The following is a 27,640-nucleotide window of genomic DNA, read 5'->3' on the forward strand; positions in this document are numbered from 1 at the left end:
TGTCTGACTCTTAGCGACCCCATGGACTGCAGACTACCAGGCTCCTCCATCCATGGGATTTTCCAGGCAAGAGTACTGGAGTCGGGTGCCATTAGGGTCCCATGTAATTGAAGAGTAAAGCTATCTGTTAGTTTTAGCAATACAGGTTGAAATTAAGATCTTCACAATTCCCAAATAAAACCCAAAAGGAAAACAAAAAGAAAACAAAAGATCTTTAGAGTTCCTAAACTCTGAAAAGATTACAGTGTTAAATGCTGTCTCCAACCCTCACATAGTTAAAAATAGAATTACCAAACTATGAAGCTGTTGTAAGGAAATGCAACTAAGTATTGATTTTTATAATGGTGACTACTTTGATGCTGTCTTCAAAATGTCAATTACCGATTTTTAAGTGCCTTCCCATTCTATGTCTGGTGCTTCCACTTTGCTGTGATTCTAATCCTATGATGCAGCCTTGCTATAATGGTAGAAGAATAGAGTGACTTGTTTGCCTGAGTGGGTCAACAAAGACTTCAGTTAGTATCAGAGTCTTGATTTGGGTCTTGAAGAATGAATAAGAGTTTTCAGGAATAGTGTCTTTGCCTAGGCAGAGAAACATGAAACAGCTGGGTAAATAGAAGCACAAACCACATTTGAGTGAGTATGAGTGAAGCTGACCAGATAGAAAGAGATCAAGTCGTAAGGAAGTCTGCTATCAGTTAAGTAAAAGTTACAGAATAAAAAAATCTACAATACAAACTAAATCAATGTCTTACTTCATTAATTAATGTCTTCCTTCCTTCCTCCTGTAGACCAGGAGTCAGCAAAATTTTTCTATAAAGGGTTAGGTAGCAATATGTTAGGTTTTACAAGCCATATAGTCTTTCTTGCAACTACCCTACTCTGCTGTTCTGGTATGAAAAGCAGCCATAGACAATATAAAAACAAAATAATATGACTATATTCCAATAAAACTTTGTTTAAAAAAATAGGCTGTGAGCTGGATTTAGTCCAGAGGAAACAGTAATATTTGTAAATGCCTGGTCTAAGACATCAGTCTATCAAAGATTACAGGATAAAATTTCTGCATTGCCAACTAAATTAATATCTGCAAATGTAAGCTATCACATAATCTGAGGCCAGTCAGAAGATTGCTTGAAATACTGGGAAAGACTGGCATGCCAGTGTCCCAATTTGTCCAGGGATAGAAAAGGTAAAGGTCAGGAGGAAAATGACTCTACATTATGTAAGACCTGGAAGAAACCATGATACAAGGAAACAGACTCTGTTATACTAAGAAAATTTTATGATTTGACTCTTTTAAGTGATTCTATCATGGACCTGTGAATTTCCACAGGTCACCACCACTGTCTATGTGAGTCGTGGTGAGTGCTGACTATCCATCAATATCCATTGTTTCCTTCTTACAATATATTACCCAATTTTTAACTGGGCACAAGGCTACTGTGAGTGAAGACTACATTCTTCGCCTTCTTTGCAACTGGTACTAGCCAATGGGATGTAAAGAGAAATGATATGGCGAACTTTGAGACAGGTCTTTAAAGAGACAGGAGTGAGGAGTGTATACCCTTATTTTGTCCCACTGCTTGGAAAATGATCAAGAAGTCAAGCAACTTTAGATCGTGTAGACTAGTATAGGAGGCAGTGCAATAAGATGGGAGGAGTCTGGTTCTTGGATGACCTCATTAAACAGAGATTTTATACTGACCCTTGACTATTTGATGCTGTTCACTCACTAAGTTGTGTCTGACTCTTTGCAACCCTATGGACTGTAGTGCACCAGGCTTCCCTGTCTGCCCTATCTCCCAGAGTTTCCTCAAACTCATATTCATTGAGTCGATGATGCCATCCAACCATCTTATCCTCTGTTGCCCCGTTCTCTTGGCCTTGATCTTTCCCAGCATCAGAGTCTTTTCCAGTGAGTCCGCTCTTCACATCAGGTGGCCAAAGTATTGGAGCTTCAGCATCAGTCCTTCCAATGAATATTCAAGGTTGATATCCTTTAAGATTGACTGGTTTGATCTCTTTGCAGTCCAAGGGACTCTCTAGAGTCTTCTCCAGCACCACAGTTCAAAAACATCAGTTCTTCTGTGCTCAGCCTTCTTTATAATCCAGCTCTCACATCCATACATGACTACTGAAGAAACCATAGCTTTGACTATACCTTTATTGGACCTTTGTCGGCAAAATAATGTTTCTGTTTTTTAATACACTGTCCAGGTTTGTCATAGCTTTTCTTCCAAGGAGCAGCATCTTTTTAATTTCATGGCTTTGGTCACTGTCCTCAGTGATTTTGGAGCTCAGGAAAATAAAATCTGTCACTATTTCCATTTTTTCCCCTTTTATTTGCCATGAAGTAATAGAACCAGATGCCATGATCTTAGTTTTTTGAATGTTGAATCTTGACTATTTACCTCCATACTTACATGCGAGAGAAACAAATTTCTTTCTCAAATAAGTCACTCTTACTTAGGTCTCTCTTACATCAGCCAAACCTACACCCTAATTAAATCTGTATCAAGACTCTTATCTAAAATTTTGCAAGACAAGCCACTGAATTGAGATTATGTGAAGAAGGGGTAGGGGTGTGGGAAGGAATACAAATATATGAAAATGATCATTATCTATGATCTCTATCCTTTAGTGTTTTTTTGTTTGTTTATTTAAGATTTATTTATTTATTTTGTTTGTGCTGGGTCATCGTTGTGTGCAGATTTTCTCTGGTTCTGACGAAGGGGTACTATTTTTGCTGCAGTTCACGAGCTTCTCGTTGCCATGGTTTCTCTTGTTGCAGAGCACTGGCTCTAGGCATGTGGGCTTCAGTAATGGCAGCGCATGGGCTCAGTAGTTGTGACACATGAGCTTAGATGCTCTGGGACCTGCAGGAATCTTCACAGACCAGGGATCAAACCTGTGACCCCTGCATTGGCAAGCAGATTCTCAACCACTAGACCACCAGGGAAGCCTTGTCCTTTAGATTTTAAAATCCTTTACAAAACAAAGGTTTAAAGTCATATAAATATTAAAATATATTTAAAGGTAAACAGCTCATATTACTATCTAAAATCATAATTGACATTGTCATATTTTTTTCTATTTTATTTTTTCATTCACAATAGTTTATTCAGCAAATATTTATCAGGAGCAGAATTTTATTGAGACACAAGAAGGGATATTAAAGCACTCTGAAGGACACCTAGGTGCATAAAAAATATTTCCTCTTAGTAGTTGTGGAGATAAAAACACTTATTAAAGGATGACCTGTGGCAAGAGCCATGGAAAAGGCCCCAAAGAAGGCAGTTGTGTTCAGAGTGGGATATCTCTTTCATTTGTGGACTTTGACAACCAAGGAGGTGTTTGAACAGGCTCTTATTTGGTTGTAATTCAAAAGAATATTATATTGATAACAATATATAGGTATTTTTTTCTTAAAAATCACCTTTATTTGCACCATTAAAGATCAACTGTTAACATTTTCTTAAGTTTCCATTTGCTCTCTTATATTGCATGGTTGTAATAATATATTATCCTTTTTCACTGAGTTTTATTTCCTGTATCAATACAAACCAATTGTTGACATTGTTTTTGATAACTAAGATTATATCTTGTTCTTAAGAAATTATTTAAGGAATTATGGCTATGCTTTTTTTAAAAAGTCATCTTTGAGAGATAGATCCTAAAGTATGTGATATCTTGGAGTTAATAAATCCAACTAGGAGAGTGAATGGAAATATAGATGAAAGGAGTGGCCAGGAGTTGATGATTGTTGAAACTGAGTGGTGGGTTTCCTGGGAGTTATTGAACTCTTCTCACTACTTGAGTATTTTTACATTACCCACAATAAAAAGTTTTTTAAAATAGTCTCTCATCATGTGATTATAAAAGTGTGTGGTAGATTTACATTGTTCTCAATTCTTTACTTTCTCCCACTGCCATAACCTGGCAGTGCCTTAAAAGTAGCAGAATAAATTCATCGGCTCCATTGACATTGGAATATTAGCAGACATAATGGAGCACAGATTTCAGACATCCAACCTTGGTTTGACTAATCCCCTTATTTTCCTGTATCACAATGAGAAAAACCACACCCCAGGAAGCGTGACCCTTCAAGTTTGGTCCTAAAACAAGACATGTACAGCAGACTTGAACACAATCTGAAGCCTGACGCCAAGTCTGTCCAGCTGGCATCCTGAAGCAGAGCTGCCAGGGCTGGTACACAATCACCTGGTTAGGGGGGCTCTTTCTTGCAGCTTTGCTTGTGTGAGAGATCTTCTGCCAGTCTCCAGTTGGTTTTCTGTGAGAATTGTTCCACATGCAGATGTATTTTTGATGTGTTTTGGGGAGGAGGTGAGATCCATGTCCTCCTGCTCTACTATCTTGATCCACTTCCACTTTTGTTTTGGAGTAATTGGCACTGTTATTCCAGGTTCTTTCCTTAAGCATGTGAAGTATTTCTTTGCTTTCTCATCTTACTCTCATACATATTTTATTGAGGTTATATTCATACTGTGATCTTTTAACTTAGCCCTGAGTATAAAAATTTCCTCATTATTAATAATTTAAAACAAAGTAATAGTGATGATAAAAAGCCTTTTCTTGGATTGTGAGTATTCTGATATACTATTACAAAACATGTTATTGATTTATTAGGCAAGTAGTGTCCCCTTTTGATCAGTGGAACCTATAAAAGAAATTCTAAGAGAGGTACCTTTTTCATTTCTGCTGGGAACTGAATTTATATATATATGGGTATCTAAAGAAACCATTCTGTTACCTTAAATGTATATATATATCATGTGCTTTTTAGATTTATTTTGTAGACTTTTAATTTTTTAAATGTTAGGTCCACTAGAGTGTTTAATGGCAGTTTTGTAAGACCCAAATTTTAGTTTTATGAATCTTCTTTATCCTATCTGATTCAGGTTGAATATGAAGGCTTAAAGCATGAGATTAAGCGATTTGAGGAGGAGACGGTGCTGCTGAACAGCCAACTGGAAGATGCCATCCGGTTGAAAGAGATCGCTGAGCACCAACTGGAAGAAGCCCTTGAGACCTTAAAAAATGAAAGGGAGCAAAAGAACAGCCTGCGGAAGGAGCTCTCCCAATACATCACCCTCAATGATAACCATATCAGCATCTCAGTTGATGGGCTCAAGTTTGCTGAGGATGGGAGTGAACCCAACAATGATGACAAAATGAACGGACATATCCATGGGCCCCTTGTGAAACTGAATGGAGACTATCGGACTCCCACTTTAAGGAAAGGAGAGTCTCTCCACCCTGTTTCTGACTTGTTCAGTGAGCTGAACATTTCAGAAATACAGAAATTGAAGCAGCAACTTATGCAGGTAAGAACTTTGTTTAGGGCTTGTTTAGTGACTTTTCTGTAAGTTATGTGTAGCATGGTGTGGATTTCTTATTGTCATATTTTACTTCCCGATTATTTTTTTAAATATTCTTTAGGCACTTTGAAAGTACAATATTTTAGAAAGATACAAAAGTGGTGTTCAAAATCTCTCATTTACATTGTTTTATGAAATTTATCTCTTAGATAAATTAGATGGCAATTGAGTGTGAAGGGGGAAAGATGGCATCTTGATGCATTTCTCACAAAAAAAATTCAAAAGCTTTATATAGGAAAAATGATAGAAAAGGAAGTTTCCCATCATAAGCAACTCTATGTATATATTCAAGATTAATCGTTATGCTTCACAACAGTATTTTAAGCTCTAAAAGATAAGAAGGATTTTCTATATACAAACTAGCTTGGATATTGTACGATTAAAAATACAAAAGACGTATAAATCTGAAAGCAAGGCATTCTTACTCGTACATGAGCTAAGCCTTAAATTTTTAGCATCTTCAAATCAAACATCTTGGGGAGAGTCCCAGTCTTTAAGCTTATGTCACTGTGAAATGGCTTTCTGTTAATAGTGTAGAGTCTTGCCTCCCGACCATACCTTAATCCTGTGATAATGAAAATGCTGTCTGAGGAACAGCATCACCACAGCCACCATCACGTGGGGTTTCTGAGGAGACAATTGTTGGGCTCTTCACAGATCTACTGAGTCAGGAATCTAGTTCAACAAGCTTGTCAGGTGATTCAGTTCAGTTCAGTTCAGTCGCTCAGTCGTGTCCGACTCTTTGCAACCCCATGAACCGCAGCATGCCAGGTGTCCCTGTCCATCACCAACTTCCGGAGTTTACTCAAACTCATATCCATTGAGTCAGTGATGCCATCCCAGCATCTCATCCTCTGTCATCCCCTTCTCCTCCCGCCTTCAATCTTTCCCAGCATCAGGGTCTTTTCAAATGAGCCGGCTCTTCACATCAGGTGGCCAAAGTATTGGAGTGTCAGCTTCAGCATCAGTCTTCCCAGTGAATATTCAGGATTGATTTCCTTTAAGATTGACTGGTTGGATCTCCTTGCAGTCCAAGGGACTCTCAAGAGTCTTCTCCAACACCATAGTTCAAAAGCATCAATTCTTTAGTGCTCAGCATTCTGCATAGTCCAACTCTCACATCCATACATGACTACTGGAAAAACCATAGCCTTGACTAGACAGACCTTTGTTGGCAAAGTAATGTCTCTGCTTTTTAATATGCTGTCTAAGTTGGTCATAGCTTACCTTCCAAGGAGTAAGTGTCTTTTAATTTCATGGCTCCAATCACCATCTGCAGTGATTTTTGAACCCCCCAAAAATAAAGTCTGACACTGTTTCCGCTGTTTCCCCATCTATTTGCCATGAAGTGATGGGACCAGATGCCATGATCTTAGTTTACTGAATGTTGAGCTTTAAGCCAACTTTTCACTCTCCTCTTTCACTTTCATCAAGAGGCTCTTTAGTTCTTCACTTTCTGCCATAAGGGTGGTGTCATCTGCATATCTGAGGTTATTGATATTTCTCCCAGCAATCTTGATTCCAGCTTGTGCTTCATCCAGCCCGGAGTTTTGCATGATGTACTCTGGATAGAAGTTAAATAAGCAGGGTGACAATATACAGCCTTGACGTACTCCTTTTCCTATTTAGAACCAGTCTGTTGTTCCAAGTCCAGTTCTAACTGTTGCTTCCTGACCTGCATACAGATTTCTCAAGAGGCAGGTCAGGTGGTCTGTTACTCCCATGTCTTTCAGAATTTTCCACAGTTTATTGTGATCCACACAGTCAAAGGCTTTGGCATAGTCAATAAAGCAGAAATAGATGTTTTCTGGAACTCTCTTGCTTTTTTGATGATCAGGTGATGAGTTTAAGACCTATTCTTCAGTCTGTTACCCTGCCAATGTTCTTTGCATAAAGCTGATATTTAGAGGCCTTAAGACTCTGGCAATCACTTATTTTTATAGCAAACAGGGCTTATAATTTTCTGCATCTACAGAAATGATGACTGAAAATGTAGTTAGCAGAAAGGAGACTAGAGAACCAATGAAATTAATATAATAGACTCATTTTTAATACTATATCAAAAGTTAACATATCCTTTTACTTTTAACTTTACCTGCCCAGTGCTTTTAGCTGCTGCTAAGTCACTTCAGTTGTGTCCAACTCTGTGCGACCCCAGAGACAGCAGCCCACCAGGCTCCCCAGTCCCTGGGATTCTCCAGGCAAGAACACTGGAGTGGGTTGCCATTTCCTTCTCTAATGCATGAAAGTGAAAAGTGAAAGTGAAATCGCTCAGTCGTGTCCGACCCTCAGTGACCCCATGGACTGCAGCCTTCCAGGCTCCTCCGTCCATGGAATTTTCCAGGCAAGAGTACTGGAGTGGGTGCCATTGCCTCTCCAGTGCTTTTAGGTGCTGAAAGATAATTAGTGAGAATTTGTTTTCTCAGTGTTCAATTTCAATCAAGGTAAGAAAATATGGACACTGGAAGAAAATTAATTTCTTATAGTTTTAGTTGGCTGCAAAGTCCAGTTCTGTGTAGTTAATACTTTTCTATTAGTTTACACTAATATACGCAAGTGAATAGAAAACATATTTCCTTGTAAAAAAAGTTTATGTGACATGTATTTATAAGAATGTACGCCCTCAAACTGAACAGAATTAATGTAAAATTTTTCTGAAACTATCATGTTTGTTGCTTTAGGATAAAAGATTACTGAATGGAAGCTTTTGCTTCTTTTTATTTTGGTGATAGTGTGTAAAATATATGAGGAAGTAGGGGTTTTATGGGTAAAAGAGCTTGAAAGTTTTCAACCAGATCACCTATTTGGTTGAAAGCTCAGAGCTGTTCTCAGTTTTATAAAATACTAAATGTCATCTGAGCTGGGGAATACAAAAGTCCAAAAGAGAAGAGTAGTTTAATAAAAAGAATGATGAAGAACAAGTTCTCAGTAAGAGAGTGGTTCTCAGTGGGAACCACCTTGCAGCATTTGTGATGGGGTAGTTCCTCATTGTCTGAGCCTGGCTGATGATTTACGGGAGGTTTAGCATCTCTGCTCCCAACCATTAAATGCTAGTTACCTCTCCTCATAGATGTACTGACCAAAAAGTCCCACACTTTTCAAATATCCCAAGGGTCAGCCTCTAGTTGAGAGTCATTCTTAGAAGGACAGCATTTTCCCCCATAAAATTGGGACACATTTTACTTTCCTCAGAGTGTCATGAACTTATGAATTAATGTATATAGAGTGCTTAGAATAAGGCCAAACACATGATAAATGCTCAGTAATTGTGAACTATTATCACTATTTCAACTCCACAGTGTCTTTAATTTGTTAAGCACTCCATTTAACTATTATTATTACTATTAACTGTTACTATTGGGTGATTAGCTCAAGGATTGTAATCTCACATGGGAGTAATGTCGTCGCTGGCAGGAATACAGAAAGGTGGCAGCTAAAACTCAAAGTGTGAGACAGTCTGAAAAGCGATGTTCATTCAGCAAAAGGTTAGAGTGAGAAAATCTTGGCTGGGTAAACTATTCTTTAATATATGAGAAAGCTTTGTACCTTTGAATCTTTCATGAGCGCTTAATTGATGTGACAATTTGTTAAGCTGTGGAGGGACATGCATAGGGCCTTTTATTCCCAAAGTATGCTTCTAATTTAGTTACAAAAACCAGGCTTAACATAGGAATGAATTTGAAGCTTCTAGTCTCACACTAGGAACACTAACTTCTAATTTTGTTGTAAGTAAAGTGAACACCTGTTTTTCTTGTAATCAGCATATTTTGTAAGCACTTATCTCATTCGAACTGTTGAACACAAGTATAGCAGAACGTATACTCTCATGCATAATTTCTTTATAATCTGAACTTTTCCTTAGCTGTGTGTTTCTTTGTGTTTAATTCCTGTAAATTATATAAACATTACAGTAGACATTGCCTAGAAGTTATTGCAGTTGGCACTGATGTGAATGAGCCTTGAAAATAAAATGGCAATTCTAATAAACAACACTTAGGCACTGTTGACTTTAAAAATATTCATAACGTACAAGTTGAGAAGTGAAGGGAAGTAAAATTCGCTCAGTCATGCCTGACTCTTTGCGACCCTACGGACTATACAGTCCATGGAATTCTCTAGGCCAGAATACTGGAGTGGGTAGCCTTTCCCTTCTCCAGGGGATCTTCCCAATCCAGGAATCAAACCCAGGTCTCCCTCGTTACAGGCAGATTCTTTACCAACTGAGCCTCTCAAAAGTTGAGAGTTATGTTTTATACAGCGACAATTTTTAGGACTTCAAGCCTGGGAAGCATCATTAAAGATAACCCTGAAGAACTGCTCTGAGGAGGCAAGGGAATGAGCCAAGTTATATAGAAGTTTTGCAACAAAGGGCAGATGGTCTGAACGTCAAAAGATTATTGTTGATTAAAGGAAAACCAGATATCTCAAGGAATTTAGCGCTTTTCCATGTAAGGGAAGATGCAAGAGTCTGGGCTCACTGAAATCATTCCTTTGATATGCACCTCAGCTGTCTGGGGCCAGTATCCTCTGCTTTCACATCCTGACATTTCTCGGGGTTCACTGTTGGAAGTGGCTGCAATCTGATGGCTGCTAGATAGCAGGTATTCTTTTTTTTTTTTAATTTTTTAATTTTATTTTATTTTTAAACTTTACATAATTGTATTAGTTTTGCCAAATATCAAAATGAATCTGCCACAGGTATACATGTGTTCCCCATCCTGAACCCTCCTCCCTCCTCCCTCCCTATACCATCCCTCTGGGTCGTCCCAGTGCACCAGCCCCAAGCATCCAGTATCGTGCATCGAACCTGGACTGGCAACTCGTTTCATACATGATAGTAGGTATTCTTTCCTTCCTGAGTTCCCTCAGGGCTCACCAGTTCGTCTGCAGTTGTGGGTACAATCGCTGATGGCTGTGACATCTTTTGTTTCCTGATACGGCAGGAAATATTCCATTTCTCAGCCCCTTACAACACATACTGTGTCAGTATCATTGTTTAGGACCTTCAGAGGAGGCAATAAAATGCCCTTTCACTATGGCCATCTGAAACACTTGGGGCCAGATGTGTTTTGAAATTAAATATTCTGACTATAGAAAGTGTAGGGATGGAAAAAATTTCCCCTCTTCCCTTCTAGGCTCTTTGGCTGGTCTAATAATTAAAGTGAAGACAGATTCACAAGTGAAAAACAAATTTAATTTCATTTGTAGAAGGGCAGAGAGAGGGATGTGACACCCTCTACCAGGGAATATGCAGCTTTTAAGATTTTCTTTCTTAGGGTTAAAGAAACCCTCTGAAAACAGCAGGCCTGAGTCAAAGCCTATCATCTTTTTCTTAACTTATACGATTCCATCTGTGCATATAAATTGTTTTCCCATCTAAGAGTATTTACTCAACTTCTTTCTGAAAAGAAAAACAAACAAACAAAAAAAAAAACCTCTGTTTCAGCCGTGGGTATCAGGAATGTTGGGTGAATTGCTTCACGTCTCTGAGGTGCATTTACAAAGGGGCAGGTAATAAATTAGCCCCCATCACTAGTCTCTATGATACCTTGCTTGGAAATGGTGAGGGGGGAGGCGGGTAGGGGAGATCCCCTTTGTATTTATAATTACCATTTCTCAGCAGATGGAGATGGCAGTATTATATCTTGAGGAAGTGGACCTTTTTTTTTTTTTCAAGGTATCATACTGCCATCTGCTGGGAAATGGTAATAATAAATACAAAAACCTATACTAACTACAATTTAAATAGTGACTCCCAGAGTTGGATCACTGTCAAAACTCAGTTATTTCAAATAAAGTATAATAATAATTCTCAGTGACAAGTAGCTTAATTCATTTTATTAGAATGAAAATAAGTAGATCCTGCCTGGAAACACTAAATAATATAATCTATTAAAGGAGTCTCTATGCTTGTGCTAAAATTTGTACCTTTGATAAATAATCTCTGTTCACTGTGAACTTCTGTTCATGCAGCCTGGCGTGCTGCATCCATGGGGTCACAAAGAGTAGGACACAACTGAGCAACTGAACTGAACTCAACTCAACTTCATATCACACAGAGTCAGACTAAACAGAAGAAACTCTCTGGATTGTTTTCTTTAATATCATTCTAGCTATGTAATTTCATGTGTGATGTGAGAAAACAGTAATATTTCTGTAAAACTGAAATTAATAAGTTTTGTTATTTCCTTATGGATGTGGAAGAAATGGCGATTCATATTGTGTTCAGATACAGTTAAAGGCAATTTTAATTTTTCCTATAGTGATAGAAATTTTATGTATGTCTCCAAAGAGTTCAAAGCAATTTATGTATGTTTGCTTTATTGGTGGGTGTTTATAACAACTAAGAGGTATATGGTGTTATCCCCATTTTACAGACAGGGAAACTGAGGCACAAATATGTTATGTCATTTGTTCAAAGTCAAAAGCCTTGGAAGTGGAGTTGCTACACAGAAAGAAAGTCAAACCAATCAATTATCTGTGTTTAACAAAGACTCACAGAATATTTTTGAGGTGAAATTAATTAAGACAAGATTGGTCAGTTCCTGGTTTTTAAAACATAATGTGACAAATACAGTTTCCGAGGACAAAGTTGACAGCTTAAGTTGTCAAACTATTATAAACTTTACAGTTAAAGATTACCTTTAATAAGCTTTAGGCAAACATATTTCTCAGCAGTCTTACTTTTTTTTAAACCATCCACCAGTAAACATAATAAAAGCATCCGTGATCGAACAACAAGGGATGAGTCTATACAGTTTTTTTTAAGAACTGCTTTATGGTGATGATTTACATAATCCACCCATTTAAAGAGTGTAATTCAGTGTTTTTTAGTAAATCACACAGTTATGTAGTCATCACCACAGTCAATTCATTACACCAAAAAAAAAAAACCCCACTTGGTCATGTTTTCTAGCTGGATTCAGTTTGCAAGTATTTTGTTCAAGATTTTTGTGTCTGTATTCATAAGAGACACTGGCCTGGGCTTTTCTTTTCTTCCTCTGGTTTTGGTATCAGAGTAATATTGGCTCTTAGAATGACTTGAAAAAGTCCCCTCCCCTCCCCCCTGTCCTTTTTTTTTTTTTTTTTTTTTTTTTAAGTCTTTGTCCAGCTTGCTTCTGCTGCTGCTGCTAAGTTGCTTCAGTTGTGTCCGACTCTGTGCGACCCCATAGATGGCAGCCCACCAGGCTCTCCCATCCCTGGGATTCTCCAGGCAAGAATACTGGAATGGGTTGCCATTTCCTTCTCCAAGGCATGAAAGTGAAAAGTGAAAGTGAAGTCGCTCAGTCGTGTCCGACTCTTTGTGACCCTATGGACCATAGCCCGCCAGGCTCCTCAGGAATGGGATTCTCCGGGCAAGAATACTGGAATGAGTTGCTATGACCTCCTCCAGGGGATCATCCCAATCCAGAGATTGAACCCGTCTCTTATGTCTCCTGCATTGACAGGCAGGTTCTTTACCACACCTGGGAAGCCCTTACTATGTATCCCATTACAAAAATCACACCAGTCATTCAGGTGTCAAATTGAGAGTCAGATGACCAGGATAAAGACTTTATGGAAATTAATAACTCATAGAACAGCTTTTATTTCTTTCCTGTGAAAGTCCTAATATTAACAAGCAAATTCCGGTATCTTTTCTTTTGTTCCTTCACAAAAGAATTTATCAGTACTTGATACATGTTAATGTGTTTATTTAAAAGTAAACACTCAGTGAAATTAAAAATAATTTCTATGGGATGGGACTTCCCTGGTGGTCCAGTGGTTAAGGCTCTGTGCTTCTACTGAGGGTACACAGGTTCAATCCCTAGTCAGGGAACTAAGGTCCTGCATGCCGTGTGGCCAAAAAATTACTCACTCAGGTTTTCTGGCAAAACAACCAGGCCTACTACACAAAATAAAATCTTCAGTTTCAGATAGAAGATAGAGATTGTAGGAAGAGAAATAAAGCAAATGTTCTTAGTCATTGTAGATTATATATTATTTATATATAATTATAGAAGACTATAATACTTAACTCAGCAAGTCTGTCTTGAATAAGTTCTTCATAAATGGAGATTAAAATATACAATTAAAATGAATAGTAATTTTAAACTTTAAAGTGCCTTGCATTTAATAATTCAAAGCACAATGTATTTTAAATAGTTTAAACTCTGCTCTCTGAAATTCAAATACAGTTTAGTACTTCAAGCCTCAATAGTACTTCAAGCCTCAATAGCTGAGTGAAAATGTAATGCCAGAGTTATACAAAATTATCCACAGTTTAGTTATCTTTTTTTTGGAGGAGGGCAGAGCAGCCTTAATTGTCCAGAAAAAATATACACACACACACATATACGTGTGTGTGTATAAAATTTGGATATCATTCCCTATTCAAAAGATTCCACCAGAAATATATTAAGTGTAGAAATTAGTACTGTATGTGGAGCATATATATATGACAGAGACACTATTCTATTTGATGTTTTCTGGAGGTGCTATTATGAAGAAACTGATAGATTTATAATTGAGACTTAGAAAATATTTACATTAAATGAGAATTAGCAAAGTCCAGGGTTGGAAACTCTCCTAAAGGCATTATCTCAATCATCATAATACTGCTGCCTCTAAAACAAACCTGAGACATATTCAGTACATTTTGTTTTGGTCCAGTTTTTAGTTTATCCAAAAGCTTTTTTTAATTTAATTTTATTTTTTAACTTTACAATATTGTATTGGTTTTGCCATACGTCAACATGAATCCGCCACAGGTATACATGTGTTCCCCATCCTGAACCCTCCTCCCTCCTCCCTCCCTGTACCATCCCTCTGGGTCGTCCCAGTGCACCAGCCCCAATAAAAAGCTTTCTGAAATCAGCTTTTCGTATTGTATTCTTGTATACTAGTCAAATAATGACTTAGACTGTTCAGGAAAAATTCACTTAGTTTTCAAGAGAAAGAGAGGAAAAAAAAAAAAAAAAAACTCCTGAAACAATCCATTTCATTGAGATTGTGTACAATACCTACATAGACTATTTAGGAGATTTTCTGTCTCTTTTATCATCAAAAATTCAAATGTCTTGACTTTTCATCAAATACCATATGGATTTTCATTTGAAATTATTGCTTAGTAGTCTGACTAAATCAGTTCATCTTCAGCTATATACAAATACAATCTCTTGTATCTAATGAAACCCAGCTAAGAGGATTTGTATTCAAATATATCCTAACTCTGAGATGAGTTATTTTTGCATATACAAATACAAATTTGTAAAATAAATGTGTTTGTCATGTAGAACCATATAAGTATGGGAACTGGACCACAGTTACCCAAATGTTAACAAGCTCTAACGTTATAATTGTGGTTGTGGTTTTTTAGTCACCAAGTGGTGTCCAATTCTTTGTGATGCCATGGACTGTAGCCCACCAGGCTCCTCTGTCCACGGGATTTCCCAGACAAGAATACTGGAATGGGTTGCCATTTCCTTCTCGAGGGGATCTTCCTGACCCAGGAATAGAACCCGTATCTCCTGCACTGGCAGGTGGATTCTTTACCACTGAGTCACCAGGGAAGCCCAGCATTATAATACCTTGATGTTTAAGTTCACTGTCTTACTGAATCACCCAAATGTCCCTAGGAGACAAGGATTGTTATGCTCATTTTATAGATTATCAAACTGAAGCTTATCCAGATTTACTTGTGTATAAGTCATACACTCCAGTACTCTTGCCTGGAGAATCCCATGGACAGAGGAGCCTGGTGGGCTGCAGTCCGTGGGGTCGCTCAGAGTCAGACACGACTGAGCGACTTCACTTTCACTTTTCACTTTCATGCACTGGAGAATGAAATGGCAACCCACTCCAGTGTTCTTGCCTGGAGAATCCCGGGGACAGGGGAGCCTGGTGGGCTGCCGTCTACGGGGTCGCAGAGTTGGGCATGACTGAAGTGACGAAGCAGCAGCAAGGCATAAGAATTTGGACAGGTAAATATACAGAGCATAATTCTTTTGGAATGATGTACCTTTTGATTGACTGACCTACCAGAACTGAAATAAAAAAACACACTCCAATTCAATTTGTAGTAATGGGAATATCGTCTCTTCTGCATTTTTAAAATGTATATGTGTCCAAATGTGAATGGGTCAAGTTCATCACTGGCATTGCCTTGAAGTCACTCAAAGACTTTCTTTTACCGTTGCAGGTAGAACGGGAAAAGGCCATTCTTCTGGCCAATCTCCAGGAGTCACAGACACAGCTGGAACACACCAAGGGGGCACTGACGGAACAGCACGAACGGGTGCACCGGCTCACGGAGCATGTTAATGCCATGAGGGGCCTACAGAGCAGCAAGGAGCTCAAGGAGCTAGATGGGGAAAAGGGCCGGGACTCAGGGGAGGAGGCCCATGACTATGAGGTGGACATCAATGGCTTAGAGATCCTTGAATGCAAATACAGGGTGGCAGTAACTGAGGTGATCGATTTGAAAGCTGAAATTAAGGCCTTAAAGGAGAAATATAATAAATCTATAGAAAACTATACTGAAGAGAAGGCCAAGTATGAGAGTAAGATCCAAATGTATGATGAGCAGGTTACAAGCCTTGAGAAGACCACCAAGGAGAGTGGAGAGAAGATGGCCCACATAGAGAATGAGTTGCAAAAGATGACCAGCATAGCCAATGAAAATCACAATACCCTTAATACAGCCCAGGATGAATTGGTGACATTTAGTGAGGAGCTTGCTCAGCTTTATCATCATGTATGTCTGTGTAATAATGAAACCCCTAACAGGGTCATGTTGGACTACTACAGGCAAAGTAGAGTCACCCGTAGCGGCAGCCTGAAAGGCCCCGATGATCCCAGGGGACTTTTGTCTCCACGGTTGGTCAGGCGGGGTGTGTCATCCCCGGTAGAAACAAGGACCTCACCTGAACCAGTTTCAAAAGAAAACACAGAGGCCAGCAAAGAACCAAGTCCAACTAAGACCCCCACCATCTCTCCTGTTATTACTGCCCCACCATCATCTCCAGTATTAGATACAAGTGACATTCGCAAAGAGCCAATGAATATCTACAACCTTAATGCCATAATCCGGGACCAAATCAAACATCTGCAGAAAGCTGTGGACCGGTCCTTGCAACTGTCTCGTCAAAGAGCTGCAGCACGGGAGCTGGCCCCTATGATCGATAAAGACAAGGAAGCCCTAATGGAAGAGATCCTCAAGCTCAAGTCCCTGCTGAGCACCAAACGGGAGCAGATCGCCACACTGAGAGCGGTGCTGAAAGCCAACAAACAGGTGATCTCATTCTACTGATGAGCTATGCTAGCCAACACTTTAGTTTATGCCTAAATGTTTTTAGTGTCCACTACCATCAGGATGGGAGAAGGAAATGGCAACCCACTCCTGTATTCTTGCCTGGGGAATTCCATGGACAGAAGAGCCTGGAGGGCTACAGTCCATGGGGTCACAAAGAGTCGGACATGACTAAGTGACTAACACCACTATTACCACCATCAGGATGAGAGTTCAGATTCCTGGTCAGCAGAGAAATAAAATGAACTGTGATCAGAGCCAGGTCAGAACGTAATAGTTTCCTTGAAGTGCGTGAATGGATGAGACAGGAGAGTAGCTATGCCTTACTAAGGTAGAAGTGAGGAATTTAAAGCAGAAACAGAGAAAATCCAGTTGCATATGTAGAAAGGCAGTCCCGGCGGTACTTACCTGGAGCCCAGCAATCATTGAGTGTAGAAAAGGGAGATGGAGGGATGCAGAATAGGCTGGCAAGGCTCTCTGGTAGGCAGTTGGAGCAGAGAGAGAAGCAGAGAGAGAAAATAAATTATGCACTAACTCTGTCAGTGACCACTTATCTGAAATTTAGGTCCACTTGGGATGTTAATTCACCTGAGTCATAGCTTAAACAGTAGAAAAAATTTCCTAACCATAGATCTTGTCCTTAGGGCATAAGCAGGAATGCTACCACATGATTCTACCAACTCCTAGATCTCTTTGATGTCTGTATTTGTGTTTTACCCTCAAACTTTACTTGAGTGACAGTGCTGTGAAACACAGGTGGGAAGATATTTTTAATCTCTGTCTAGTTTCTCTGGAAAGTGAGACTTGACAAACACCTTTGAAAAGGGTGGTGAATAAAGAATATCAATAAAGAGAAGCAACAAAGCATCAAATACCTTCTTGCAAATGTAAGCAATACTAGTGTTGGAAAGTGAAAGTTAATTTCAGATTCAGACGTCCTTTTCCATTTGCATTTAAATGGGTATCTACAGTGAAGCTTTCTACCCTCTTTATCTTCAGTTACCATAAACCTGTTGGTATAATTTGGAGGTCTATAATACAGGTGTTGAAATGTTTAACTGACATAGATGTATAGGTAAGCATGGTTGATCAACCAAGAGAATTTGTCAATAAGCATTCACTAATTGCATCTTTCATGGCAGTTAGTAAGTAGGGATGCAAAAATAAGTGACTAGTAATCTAGTAGAATTTCAATATATGCCTGTAACTGTTTACAAGATAGGACCAATCATCAAGCACTTTAGAGTGGTGTAAACAGTGCTGTAGGAATTAAGAGCAGTACAAAGCATTTCTGGGTGAATTTTAATTTTCACAGTGGTTTGTGGTGCTATTTGCATTATATTAGTGTCACATGCCATATGGCCTCAGTAAATTAAATGTAAACACACTTCTAGCCATGCCTTTAGTTTACATTTTAATAATGTTAGGGCTATTGCTGTGATGCTGTGTGCCATGAATGGCTCAGGTATCTACAGAGGACATCCAGTATATTTAGACATTTTGGAATGTTTATCATTAAGGCTAAGCTAAGAATTCTGTCATAGAGGAAAAAGAGAGAATCCTGTTTTTATTAACATAAGTGTTCTGCATTCTTTATAACTCTTTTCATATATCTTAGGGTTTTTTATAAGCACAGTGTCTTCTGATGAAATAAGTAAATGTTAGGAAAGGACCCTCTGTATACTACTAGGCTATGATGAATGCCAAAGATTCAAAGAAGGCCAGTACATGGTCCCTGCCTTCCAGAAAAGGATTCACAGACTTATGGGGATGTCAGAGTAGAACAGATAATTACAGTTTGATATTAGATATACTGTAATCCAATTTATGGGAACATTGCAAAGACAGTAACTAATGAATCCTACATCTAGATCTCTGTGGCTAGAAGCAAGATTTTTTTATTTAAAAAATAAACTTCAGGAGAATGTGGTAAATGCAGATGTCAGCAAGTCTGCTAATGGGTCTTAGACTTCCTTAATTCCGAAAAAGCTTTATGCAGTCTTGTGGACAAAAATCTACAAACAAAAAATATGTCAGAGTCCTTTGGGAGCATTTTTCACAAATAATAAATGACTTTGTACTTCTATTTCAGATCTTGCTGTACCATCACTTTCTTCTCTTCTCATCTTAGATAACTGACCATGTGGTTCCACATGCTTACAAACTCGTTACATTTACATTTTCACAACTTCACTCTCTGTTCTTAATGATTTTGTGTCTAAATTTTTAAAAAATTTAAACAGCTCCCATTTTCCCCAGGTTGATTTCTGCATTATGGATAACTTTCTGAATCTATAATATTTCTAAAGATTCCACTGAGTTACAGCACTACAGAACATACTGAAGTATTTTATGAGTAACTTCTTTTAATCTAAAGTTAAATTCAATCAAAATTATTGTTATGTTAACAATAAAAATTTTAAAAACAATTAAGTTGTGACTTTAGAATAAAAACATTAACCAACTACATTGCTATCCCAACATTGTTTTAATTTAAAAAAGAATCTATTTATCTCTATAGATGGATTGGCACTTTGTATAAGAAAGTTGAAGCTGAAGCTCTCCACTTGAAGCACGAAAAGAAATGCTAAGAAACTATGGTAGTCTTTCTGGGAAATCCTGTTACTAGTGGGTTTTTTCATTAGTAATGGGCTTTTTTCATTAGCATTGAATATTTTACACACTCTGAAACGCTGTAGTTAGTAGTTTGTAAAAATGGTGTGTTTCTAGTTTGGCTTCAGTATGAATACCATGGAGGCTATACTTCAAACAGGCAGTCCCTAAATGTACATTGATTTCATACATTGATTTAGCCAGCATTTTTTGTTTGTTTTTATTTCGTACTCTGTGTCAGGCTAGTTCTCACTTAGAAACCCTCTTAATTCCAAGAACTTTAAACATGCCCAAATTCAAACAAATATTTTAATTCATTCAATATTGTGGTGCTTGCTTGGGTGGCACATCCAATTTTACATATTTATATATATAGCTGAAGTAGGAAATGGCAACCCACTCTTGCCTAGAGAATTCCATAGACAGAGGAGCCTGGAGGGCTACAGCCCATGAGATCACAAAGAGCTGGACATGACGGAGAAACTGAGCATGCACATGCATATATATATATATATGTCTGCTTTTATGAAGATTGTGAAAAAGAATTTGACTGTAATTTATTAAAGAAATTATATACTAAGACGTAGGAAAGAATTGATTCTTTGTTAATTCTTTTCCTTAAATATATAATACAGATTTATATTCTGTCATACTCATGTTATAAATTGCAATGACTTGTGCCTTTTATTCTATTATGTTTCAGATCCACTGCACAGAGATGACACAAGAATATTTGAGTTCTATTGTATTTCATTTGGAAGCTGTGCTTCTTCCCTAACTTCTTGATAAAATCCTTCTTATATAAAGTTTCATTTTGATTCCTTCATATCTGAAAATCCCATATTCTCAATAATTTGCATTAAATATTTACTACACTATTATATATCTTTCCCTTAGTCACTGATAATGACTCTGGCTCACAACTGGCTTCTAGGGCAATTTATCCATATTATAGATTGATATTTATGTTTTGACATAAAAAATTGCCCTATGTCCAAAGTATACATATATGTTTATATGAAATTCAACCTAGACAATTTTACTTTTTATTTATGAAAGAAATAGACCCAGCATGAAGAAATGTGTATGATAGATTTTCCTGATATGAAAATTGTAAGCCCTGTCATTTTTCTGCTTTAGACAGCTGAGGTGGCATTAGCTAATCTCAAGAACAAATATGAAAATGAAAAGGCGATGGTGACTGAAACTATGACAAAACTTAGAAATGAACTGAAGGCTTTGAAAGAAGATGCAGCAACTTTCTCATCCCTGAGAGCAATGTTTGCAACAAGGTAACAGTTTTCTCTTGCAAGGTTAGGTGTGGTACATGGGGATAAGGTGTGGTACATGGCTTCCCTGGTGGCTTAAATGGTAGTGTATGCCTGCGATGTGGAAGACCCAGGTTCGATCCCTGGGTCAGGAAGATCCTCTGGAGAAGGAAATGGCAACCTGCTCCAGTACCCTTGCCTGGAAAATCCCATGGACGGAGGAGCCTTGTATGCTACAGTCTGTGGGGTCATAAAGAGTCGGACACAGCTGAGCAACTTCACTTTCCTTCATGGGGATAAGACTTTAAAATGTATGCGTTCATCTTCCTGCATCATGAGTGTTCTTTAGTGTGTCATCTAAAAGGGCAAAGTGTAAAGAAAATACACGAGATTCCACTCTGCTGCTGCTGCTAAGTCACTTCAGTCGTGTCCAACTCTGTGTGACCCCATAGATGTCAGCCCACCAGGCTCCCCCGTCTCTGGGATTCTCCAGGCAAGAACACTGGAGTGGGCTGCCATTTCCTTCTCCAGTGCATGAAAGTGAAAAGTGAAAGTGAAATCACTCAGTCATGTCCAACTCTTAGCGACCCCATGGACTGCAGCCCACCAGGCTCCTCTGTCCATGGGATTTTCCAGGCAAGAGTACTGGAGTGGGGTGCCATTGCCTTCTACTCTAACAAATCTAAAATAAAACCTTTTGTGCTGTTTTCCAGAGCCCTCTACTGGACACCCTGGATCAAGCAATTCTTTTACATGAAAGTGTTTTTATTTTATTTTATTATTTTTTGGCCATGCCATGCAGCTTGCAAGACCTTAGTTCCCCAGCCCAGGGTCGAACCCGGGCCCCCATTAGTGGAAGCACAGAGTCTTAACCACTGGCCCTCCGGGGAATTCCCTATACAAATGTTTTTAAGTTAATACAATAGATATTTTTTCTAGAGCCTTCTGTACCCAAAAGAATTAGACCAAGGAAAACAAAACCTCCAATAAGGGGGAAAAACCCACTTCCTGAAATAGCTAAATATTACATTATCACCATTGATATTTATTTTTGTGTACATAAGTGTTTATCATTAGCAAGTATTTGTATGAAAAGATATCTTCATAATGAAGATTAATATTTATCGTATCAGCTAATTACTTAGACTTAATATGTTGTTCTTGTTTAGTTGCTAAGTTGTGTCCAACTCTTTTGCGACCCCGTGGACTGTAGCCTGTCAGACTCCTCTGTCTGTGGGATTTTCCAGGCAAGAATACTGGAGTGGGTTGCCATTTCCTTCTCCAGGGAATCTTCCCATCTGAGGGACTGAATCCATGTCTCTGTATTAGCAGGCAGATTCTTTACCACTGAGCCACCAGGGAAGCCTAGACTTAATATACTGTGAATTAAATTATGATTTCTAAGATGTTATATATCACCAAATTTTTCACACTACCCAACTAATTATTTAGGCAAATGTTAGTTACTACCTCCCCCAACCAGTTTTGTTATAAAGCACCACTGTATTTTATTTTTAGACTTGAAATGATTGTTCAAAAAGTATTGATTCAAAAAAAAAAGTATTGATTCGATGGTTTCAGAATCTTGAGTTGTTCAGTATAGTGATGCAATTCCCTTTTTGCTGTCACAATTCAGTGCCAAAACAAAAATAATTCTATATTCTATATGATGCAAATGGTATAAAATTCACAAAGCATAACTATGGTTATGCTTTATTTGCATATTCAATAAATTACTTGCATATAGCTAATATAAATGTAAAAATAAATCCTGGGCCCTGGAATCTGTCCAGCTTCCTTTTTGTATCAGGAGAGAAAAGGCTCAAGCTCATACTTTTTGATCGACTCTTGGAAATGACAATGAGGTGCCTAAGTGCCTAAGAGACCACAAGGGTATAGGAGAACTGAAGGGAACTGACTTCTTGGTCAGAGCACAGAAGAGTTTGCATACTTCTGGCCTCTATGGGGAGGTAGGGACAGGAGAATGGGTTTCATGCATAATGCCTCCCTCTTTGAAAAGGAAATCAAAAAAATTTTAAAGGGACATTTAATGTCTCGATCTCCTTATATAAGAATTATTACCCCAAAATAATGTATTCTCACAGAAATTTGTTTTTTCAGGTTATTAACTGCCTACTCCATTGTATTTTCTTAAATATTGTTATCTAACCAAGTAAAATAAATCCAGGGTCCCAAAAGCCACATGTTATTTTACTAAGCCCTGATTTTTCTTATAATATTCCTACTGTGCTTCTTGACATTCAGTGTTAAAAAATAATGAGACCCACCTGGAGCTCAAATTCTTTCACTACAAAGTCTATTTTTTTTTTAATGCCCTAAGTCTTGTGTTAATTTCAAAGTTTATACATTTGGTAACTCCAGAAAGTCATTAACTATCTTCTGATTTGTGAAGAGTGTTCTTAGTGGGTAAAAAAAACTCAGAAAAAGCTCTGAATAACTGTGTGAATAATTCTTCATTCCAAATGAACATGTGCTCGCTCAGGTATCACTTTTGTTGGAAAAAAGACCACTGAGCTTATCCTCCTGGTGCAGCAGTATCAAACCTGAACAAAGCCAACTATATCTGTATCAAACCCTCTGCAAATCTTGGTCATCTCTGACACTTATTGCTTTATCATTTGGTTGGCAAATCATTGAAAATACTCAGGTTTCTAGTTCAGGCAAATGTGCCATGTTGAAATCAGTAGCAACTATAATCTGAACTCAAAAATATAAATAAACTACATGTTTTCTTTACAAATATTGTTATTCTTTTGTATGCTAAAGGTATAGACTATAAAGTTATTATAACACATCTATGATGCTTTATACATTACCTGAGACTTTATTGTTGGTTTTTTTGCATCATGGAGCAGCCCTCACAATAATTCTGTCTCTGGAGTTTAAGATACCGCCCATTAAGAGTGTCCTTCGTGGGCTGCCGTCTTTGGGGTCGCACAGAGTCGGACACGACTGACGCAACTTAGCAGCAGCAGCAGCAGGACTTCCCTGGCCAGCCCAGTGGTTAACATTCTGTGCTTCCACTGCAGGTGGTACAGATTCAATCCCTAGTTCCCTGGTCAGGGACCTAAGATCCTGCATGCTTCACAGCAAGGCCAAAACAAAACAAAAAGAATGCCCCCATATGTACTTCACTGTATAGATGAACTATCAGTTATTGAATCTGCTCTGTTTCCAACTTTCTACTGTAATAGATTACTTCTATCCCATTACTTCCATTAAAATGGAATTACATCCATTACTTCCAAATCCTAGTAACATTCATTACTTTCAACTGAACCCCAAATTTAATTGCACAAAGATTTTCCCCTGACCACTTTTCTGTTGTGGTTCTAGATGTGATGAATATGTCACACAGTTGGATGAGATGCAGAGACAGTTAGCAGCTGCAGAGGATGAAAAGAAGACTCTAAACACTTTGTTACAAATGGCTATCCAGCAAAAACTCGCCCTGACCCAGCGGCTGGAGGACTTAGAGTTTGACCATGAGCAGTCCCGTCGCAGCAAAGGCAAACTTGGAAAGAGCAAGATCGGCAGCCCTAAAGTAAGTGGGGAGGCATCAGTCACCGTGCCCACCATAGACACTTACCTCCTGCATAGTCAGGGCCCACAGACACCCAACATTCGGGTCAGCAGTGGCACTCAGAGGAAAAGGTATGCATGCAGCGATCTTCATAGTATGGTGCAGTGGCCAGATTTTAGTTAACTGCAAAAATTAATGTGCTCTTATTGTGGAGGATGGAGGAAGGGAAGGAAGAGAAACAGTGGGAGTGGGTGTATAAATGGGCCTTGCCAATGTTGGTTTTTCCAAATTAAAACCTTTTGATCATTGTGTTTATTTGTTTCTGTCCCCCACACCCCATCTCTTGGTTAACCATAATATACTTTTCAAGTGTCTGTTAACATTTTTGCTGTTCCTTGTATGCGTAAATATGCCTCTCCCTTACCTCCAACCTGAAAATTGGTAGATGAAAAGTGGATATTAAGAATGAAGCTATGTTTTATATGGGCGATAATTTGAATGGTAATGGTGCTATTTATCAGCTTCTCTCTAATGAGGCAAGAATATGAATGTGTTCTCTTAGGGGAACTTTTGTTCATATGCCGAAAACTGATGACCGACTGAAAGGAGATGTCTCTATTTCAGTCAAATAGAATGGAATATGTATAGTGTTTTTCTTAAAAGCAGGTTTTTTGTGCTTTTTCTTTTAGTATGTGAATATTGTTTAAAAAAATCACTCATAAGGTTATTAATGGCTTGATTTTATGACCTTTCTCTAGAGTCCTGGATGTTGAATTACTTACCCTGTATTTTTCAATTAATAGTGAAATTTTATTTTAGGAACTTTCAGTTAAGAATCAAACAATATAAATATTTTCTGTTTGTGGTTCAAACTGACTAACTATAATAAATCTCTTTTCCAGTATCCGGTACAATTTCCAAATAGGGTTTTATCCTGGTATGGAAACTAAACATTTAGTGAAAATCTTGATTTACTTGTTAAAAAAATTAAATGCCAATATAAATAATGTTGTCACTGGTGAGGCTTTGAAAGGTAATTAAAGTAAAACTTTTTTGTTTCCTATATGTATTTTCTTGGATCTCCTGCAAGACAATTTTCACCTTCCCTTTGTGATCAGAGCCGTCCCAGGACTTCAGGGGCTTCCTACCTACAGAATTTATTAAGAGTTCCCCCTGATCCCACCTCCACAGAGTCATTTCTTCTGAAGGGCCCCCCTTCCATGAGTGAATTCATCCAAGGGCACCGGCTCAGCAAGGAAAAAAGGTTAACCGTGGCTCCACCAGGTAAACATTTTTTCCTTGGGTGCATGTGATGCAAATGATGAGTTGAATAGACCAACTCTCCCCTTCCTTCCAGCTACTCACACCCACCCATCCACAGAGTCTAACTTTGATGATGATAAATTCCTACTGTTAAAGTAAAAACACCTTTATACTTTGCTTCCGGTTTCCTTCTTTACTCAGCCAGACAGTCATTTCTTAGGCGTCTCCAGGGACTTCTCTTTTTAGCAGCCAAGGATGAAAAATGAGAGTTGGAAGGAATGGGATAGGTGAAGGGAAACTAGCAGCAGGCACAACGCAAGACACACAGTCCTATTTGCAGTTTGGTAGCTCCTAGCAATTCTGTCTTGGTCAAATTTTGTCATTTTCTTCTGATCATTTTTAACATAATTTCAGTCAAGGGAGCCGTCTTTATAAAAAGCTCTTTGGGCTGATCTCCTTTTGCAGTGACTCAGAATGTCTTCTCAATTATACAAAATATAAAAGTAAAATCCTCTGAGGTTTTGCTCCTCAGGAACATTTAGGTCTTAATATAATGTTCGTATTTGTAAGCCCTTATTGATTTGTGCTTTTCAGCATGCTCACAACTTACTTTAGCTTCACTGTTTTGCATTTTTCTAATATTTTTTGTTTTTTCTCTGAAGGGCCTCATTTGAAAATATGACTTCTGGCAGATAAACATTCTGTTGGGAAATCCCTGCATATTAACTATAGGCCAGAGGCGGTGCACTTGAATTCTGTGAAACAAAATAAGCCCAAAGGCAGCTGTTATTAGCCTATCTAAGAAATGAAAAATTAAAAACTAATTCTAGTTAGTTGTCAACAGTTAGAAATTCAAGAGATTTCACCGGGACAGCTGTATTTCTGGCCTCCCTTGAATGATCCTGGCAGCCTTAAGTCTGCATTCATGCATGTCAGCAACCTGCTGGAGCTATGTAGTAGCTGCTGCTTTTACACAGGGCAAACTGCAGTTTACCACAGGTCCCGTCACTGCCAATTACATATACCCAGCCTGCTGCACTTGTTTCTGTTGTCATCTGGCCCCTAATGTAACCTTTGAGTTTGTCACCTTTGCCACAAAAAAAAAAAAAATTTTTTTTAAATTACTTCAATTTTACCTTAATTCCTTTTTGGAAACCTCAGCCTTTGGATCTCTAATACTGTACTTCCCTTATCTGATTCATAAATCAGCCTACTGATTGGGATTAAAAGATATGGTGTGAAAATTTATAGTACAAGTTAAACATTCTAAGAATCTTTGAGGACATAGGTAGTGTGATAAGGAGTTGGAGGAGACTAACAGCCAAAATGTTCACCTAAAATAAAAAGCCAGACTTTCCTGGAGGTTCCTCCTTTCGTGACTCTTTTGCTCTTGTTTTAGACCCCTTTGGAAGCTACCTTGAAGTATCTGTGAGTCCCAAAGTGGTCCTGATTCATCAGGACACCTAAGTTAAATAAAATCCAAAGATCTTATTGTGTTCCAACTGGACCTAGTAGCATTATCTCCTAGAACTTAGAAAAGAAATTCTGTGATTAATAAGTAAATCTATTGTATTTTAATTTTTAAAGTGACATATCAATAATACTAAAATTAATAATAAATATTAATAACAGCTATTTTCGTTTTGTATATGACTACTTGATCCATATTTACATTAATATCTATTTTATATCATAGTCATTACATTGCAGAAACCACTAACAGATATAAATTGTTCTGTTACTATCTAGTCTTATTTTTATTTTTAAAGGTTATATCATAAATTTTGCTTCAGATATTATCATTTCATTAATCACCACTTCCTCTCTTGTTAACCACTGAGATGATTTTCCATTATTTGTTATAAGATGCTGTTAGAAATATCATGCATTCAACTTCTCATCTATTCCATTCTTTTTTTAAGAGTGAGATCACTGGGTTAAAAATGAACATCTTTAAGTTTTTTGCTCTATTTTGATGTTCTGATGTGATGTCCAAAAGGGCATATCAATGTACTGAAAGTCTTACATTTCCCCCATTTTCACACATTCTGAATCTTTCTGCTACTGCTAGTCAGAATACATGAATGAGAATACTATTATGTGACCTGAAATTCTTTAGTTTTGAATAATGAGAAAATGCCATAGACCTTAGAAATGATTGCTATATACAAGATGAGATATAAATAATGTGGATTTCAGAATCATCACTAGGCCAGAAAAGCATTTTAATTACAACTTAGCACATTGATAAAACTTATAT

The 27,640-nt window shown here is 38.0% G+C and overlaps 1 protein-coding gene across 4 annotated transcripts in view; it reads left to right on the forward strand.

Annotated features, from left to right (window-relative positions):
- The window catches only part of BICD1 (BICD cargo adaptor 1), a 250,083-nt gene that overhangs the window by 187,847 nt on the left and 34,596 nt on the right, over positions 1-27,640 (forward strand). For 2 of the 4 annotated variants that reach the window (XM_025283475.3, XM_025283477.3), the window contains exons 4-7: positions 4,923-5,348; positions 15,583-16,674; positions 20,446-20,597; positions 23,931-24,138. In XM_025283475.3, the coding sequence (XP_025139260.3) occupies positions 4,923-5,348; positions 15,583-16,674; positions 20,446-20,597; positions 23,931-24,138 (1,878 nt within the window). Of the gene's footprint in view, positions 1-4,922; positions 5,349-15,582; positions 16,675-20,445; positions 20,598-23,930; positions 24,249-25,207; positions 25,402-27,640 lie in introns of all 4 variants that reach the window. The other 2 variants (XM_025283478.3, XR_006550426.2) reach the window with 2 other exon arrangements.

Source organism: Bubalus bubalis, chromosome 4, assembly GCF_019923935.1.
Source record: "Bubalus bubalis isolate 160015118507 breed Murrah chromosome 4, NDDB_SH_1, whole genome shotgun sequence".
NCBI lineage: Eukaryota > Metazoa > Chordata > Mammalia > Artiodactyla > Bovidae > Bubalus > Bubalus bubalis.